We start from the raw sequence: 5,168 nt of genomic DNA, 5'->3' as shown, positions 1-5,168 counted from the left end.
ATATATATATATATATATATATATATATATATATATATTAATGTTATTACATTATATTATATATAAATAATGTTATTTTTTGTACAAAAGTTGTGAAGATACAGATGAATTTTTAAAGAAATTAGGGCTTTTATTCAGCAGGGATGCATTAAATTGATCAAAAGTGACATTTATAATGTTACAAAAGATTTCTATTTTAAATAAAATGCAGTTCTTTTGAACCTTCTATTCATCAAAGAATCCTGAAAAATAAAATGATCACGATTTCCACAAAAAATATTCAGCAACACAACTGTTTTCAGCATTGATAATAATCAGAAATGTTTCTTGAGCAGCAAATCAGCATATTAGAATTATTTCTGAAGATCATGTGACACTGAAGACTGGAGTAATGATGCTGAAAATTCAGCTTTGATCACAGAAATAAATTACATTTTAAGATATATTCACATAGAAAACAGCTATTTTAAATTGTAAAAACATTTTACAATATTACTGTATTTTTGATCAAATAAATGCAGCCTTGGTGAGCCGAAGAGACTTCTTTCAAAAACATTTCAAACTTTTCAGTGATAGTCTATATGTGTCTTTTCTGCTTTTTCGCTACTGCTGGAATAGATACGTGAAGCATCTGTGTGAAACATGTTCCTGTGGAGCGACGTCAAGGGTTAACCCGCGTAAAGCCTGAAGAATGTGATGGTCAGCACCTCGACGTCTTATTTCCGACCTGTCATTCAGCACACTCAGTGTGTGTCTCCCCTAAAAATAACCTCTAGTAAAACCAGAACACCAGAGTCAAACATGACCTTAACCTGGATGCCTCGCTCTAAAGCCGTCAATCAAACGTAAAGCCTGTCCTCTGAGCGAGGAGATTCCCGTGTGTGTGGCATCATGTGTGCGTGAGTGTTTTAAAGAGCACAGAATACCTCAGAGGTTGCGTTTACTCATGGTCACTAGTGAAGACGTTCGTCTTTAAAGTGTCTGCTGATGTTGTTGATTGTTCGCTTCAGGACTCTCCATCCATGCTTGTTTATTCTTTGTAGAAGCAGTAAAATGGACCTTCTTCCTCTATTACAGTGTTATTTTATTATCATTGATATACTATTATAGTTTTTGTTAATATTTTTATTAGTTTTTAAATGTTTATATTCATTTGTATTTATTTTTTGTACTTCATGTTTGTGTATTTATTGCATGCTTCTTATTTATTTATTTTAATCATTTTAGTACTTCAAGTTAAAGTAAATGAAAATGAGAAATGTTGCCTTGGCAACTAGCTGAAATAAAATGAATGTTTTCTTTTTACTTAACTTTAATTTTACAATTGTACAATAAGTAACCATTTTAAAAGGTTTGTTTGTTTGTTTGTTTTGAATTAACAACCTAAACACAAGATTTATTTGTTTGTTTGTTTGTTTAAAAGAAATTGTCATGTTTTTTGTGTGTGTTTTTTTTTAGTTTATTAGCTTATTGGCTGAACTAAAATAAGTTGAATTTTGTAATATTTATTTTATTTCACTTAGATTTTATTTTAAATTTTAAAAAAAAGTCTTATTTCAGTTAACTATACTAACCCTGCAATGCTGAAGATGGAAGATGCTGCACGACATGCAAAAGTTTCATATTGTTCATGTTGTTTCATATTGACATATTACAGTATGTTGCTGTACATGTTGGTTTCTGTTTAGTCATAGTGAAATCTCATTGGTCCAAAATCCTGTATATTAAACATCAAATATGTTGATTGGTTGGGATTTCGCTTTCAGTGATGCCAGAAAAATGCATTTGAAACTCTGTTTGCATCTAATTTGGTTGAAGTGCATTAAAAGGTATTTGAGAAATGTTTAACTCTATAAACAAAAATATTATCTTTGCTTGAAAAGAGTTAATAGTCAGACTACTGCAGCAGCAATTGTTCACATAATGTGCACAAACACGTGACGCGGCGCTCTCTGAATGCACATGTCAGTATGCATACACATGTAATGTACACACAGTAAAGCCCATAATCCAGTGTCGGTTTTTAGATGGCTGGATTCTGCTGGTGAAGATAGATCATCCCATCAGCCTGCTGCAAACATGGAGATCTGGGTGTTTACATATTGACTCACATCTGCTGTAAATCATAACACACATTAACACACTGTGTGTGACTGCGGTTATTATTAGTGGTCTTTATAAGTCAGTCCTCACTATTACTATTGCTCATATTTAGGGTTAAGGCCCATTCACACCAGAAACTACAGCTCTGAAGATAACTATATTAGTGTCCACACCAACACACAGACGTTGTTTATTTTAAGCTTGTGTTGTTGTCTGCCACTTTAAAGCCTGGTGGATTCTGATTGGCTGTCAGTGTATTTATCGTTCATCAGTAAACTAAAAATCATTCGGAAAATGATTCCAGTGGTATCATTCCACTTTGTCGTCATCGTTATGGTTGTGGTGTGGCCATCTCCATTCTCAAAGAATTAAAATAATTTAATTTTTTTATTAATTAATGATTTTTTAAGTAATTAATGAGTTTTATTTATTAACACAAGATTTATTTGTTTGTTTGTTTGTTTAAAAGAAATTGTCATGTTTTTTGTGTGTGTTTTTTTTTAGTTTATTAGCTTATTGGCTGAACTAAAATAAGTTGAATTTTGTAATATTTATTTTATTTCACTTAGATTTTATTTTAAATTTTAAAAAAAAGTCTTATTTCAGTTAACTATACTAACCCTGCAATGCTGAAGATGGAAGATGCTGCACGACATGCAAAAGTTTCATATTGTTCATGTTGTTTCATATTGACATATTACAGTATGTTGCTGTACATGTTGGTTTCTGTTTAGTCATAGTGAAATCTCATTGGTCCAAAATCCTGTATATTAAACATCAAATATGTTGATTGGTTGGGATTTCGCTTTCAGTGATGCCAGAAAAATGCATTTGAAACTCTGTTTGCATCTAATTTGGTTGAAGTGCATTAAAAGGTATTTGAGAAATGTTTAACTCTATAAACAAAAATATTATCTTTGCTTGAAAAGAGTTAATAGTCAGACTACTGCAGCAGCAATTGTTCACATAATGTGCACAAACACGTGACGCGGCGCTCTCTGAATGCACATGTCAGTATGCATACACATGTAATGTACACACAGTAAAGCCCATAATCCAGTGTCGGTTTTTAGATGGCTGGATTCTGCTGGTGAAGATAGATCATCCCATCAGCCTGCTGCAAACATGGAGATCTGGGTGTTTACATATTGACTCACATCTGCTGTAAATCATAACACACATTAACACACTGTGTGTGACTGCGGTTATTATTAGTGGTCTTTATAAGTCAGTCCTCACTATTACTATTGCTCATATTTAGGGTTAAGGCCCATTCACACCAGAAACTACAGCTCTGAAGATAACTATATTAGTGTCCACACCAACACACAGACGTTGTTTATTTTAAGCTTGTGTTGTTGTCTGCCACTTTAAAGCCTGGTGGATTCTGATTGGCTGTCAGTGTATTTATCGTTCATCAGTAAACTAAAAATCATTCGGAAAATGATTCCAGTGGTATCATTCCACTTTGTCGTCATCGTTATGGTTGTGGTGTGGCCATCTCCATTCTCAAAGAATTAAAATAATTTTATTTTTTTATTAATTAATGATTTTTTAAGTAATTAATGAGTTTTATTTATTAATTTTTGTGTATTTATTTAATTAATTTATTTATTTATTTTGACTTAACCAACCAAAACGCCCTTATTGCATGTGTGTTGCACTGCAGCGTCTCTCATAATTTATTTATTAGTTTTTTGTTTTGTGTATTTATTTATTTATTTGCTTTATTTATTTTTGTGCATTTATTTTTTCTTTTGACCACCCAGAACACACTTAAAATTCAGTCTGTGTATGTTGAGCTGGAGTGTTGACCAGAATTATTATTAATTTATTTATATATTTGCATTTATTTGTGTGTATTTATTTATTTGTTTGTTTGTTTATGCTGCCTGGCAGCATCCACAAGAATGTATTTGTTTATTTGTGTTTATTTCTTTGCTTTATTTATTTTTGTGTATTTATGTCTTTGCTTATTAATTCATTTATTTATTTTGACTTAAACATCCAGAACACTCTTAAAATTCAGTGTGTGTCCTGCAGCATCCATCTTATTATTTAATTGTTTGTTTGTTTGTTTTGTGCATTAATTTATTTTTGTGTATTTATTTATTCATTCATTTAACCATCCAGAACTTCCTCTCTACCGCTTAGTAACATCCTGGCAACTACTCACAACGTTCATCAACGCTATTCATTTCAAGACCTTATCCTCAAAATACTTAGCATTGCCCTGGCATCCACATAATATACCTGCAACCTAGCAACTACCCAAAACAATTGGTACCACATAGCAACGTGCAAAAAATCTTTCAGAACACCAAAGCAATTGCCTAGCAACACCCTGGAAACCCCACACAACACAAGTAATAACACATTGACATAACGATAACTGGATCTTTTTGCTGTCGTTCTAGGAGACAGCAGCGCCTGCCTGGAGGAGGAGGAGGGGGGGCTGCTTGGAAATCTCAGAATCCTCAGCAGCAGCAGCAACAGCTGCCCAATCAGATGCAGCAGCCCAACTCAGACCACCAATCAGGTGCCAGCACTAAGCATGGGGGGTGGGGTTATCAGGGGCAGCAGAACCAGGTTGGGTGGCAGGATGGGTGGCAGGGTGGCCTGCATCACGGCTACAGCCAGAACCGCCGCTGGCATCAGCATCCTAAACACCAGACAAACAGTTTCAATCAGGGGCCCTCAGGGGCCGAAAGGGGCCTCACACACAATACCAAAGAAACCGAGAATGTAAAACAAGAGGAGCCAGAGCCCCACATGGAAAAAGGAGCAAAGGACGAACCTGCGAAAGAGGAGAGAAAGAAAAGAGACAAGGAGGAGAAGACGGAGAGCGGGAAGATCTGTTTACTGCAGTCGTCAAAAGAGAGACTGAGGAGGAGATTGAAAGAGAAGGTGACTGATGCTAAATACATTAGCAACATATTATTAGTGTGGTAAAACATGTTAACAACATGCTAAAACAAGCCAGAAGCTTTCTAAATACCCTAACAACATACTATCAATACTGTCAACATACAGTGGGTACGGAAAGTATTCAGACCCCCTTAAAT

General features: G+C 34.4%; 1 protein-coding gene across 1 annotated transcript in view; it reads left to right on the top strand.

Annotated features, from left to right (window-relative positions):
- LOC107599377 (CBP80/20-dependent translation initiation factor-like) overlaps window positions 1-5,168 on the top strand; it is a 55,143-nt gene that overhangs the window by 33,960 nt on the left and 16,015 nt on the right. The window contains exon 9 of the mRNA XM_016290953.1: window positions 4,521-5,010. Within this exon, the coding sequence (XP_016146439.1) occupies window positions 4,521-5,010 (490 nt within the window). The remainder of the gene's footprint in view (window positions 1-4,520; window positions 5,011-5,168) is intronic.

Source organism: Sinocyclocheilus grahami, unplaced genomic scaffold (genome assembly GCF_001515645.1).
Source record: "Sinocyclocheilus grahami isolate Dianchi unplaced genomic scaffold, SAMN03320097.WGS_v1.1 scaffold265.1, whole genome shotgun sequence".
NCBI lineage: Eukaryota > Metazoa > Chordata > Actinopteri > Cypriniformes > Cyprinidae > Sinocyclocheilus > Sinocyclocheilus grahami.
Note: the sequence above shows the minus strand (reverse complement) of the source record. Positions and strands in the feature narration are given on the sequence as shown.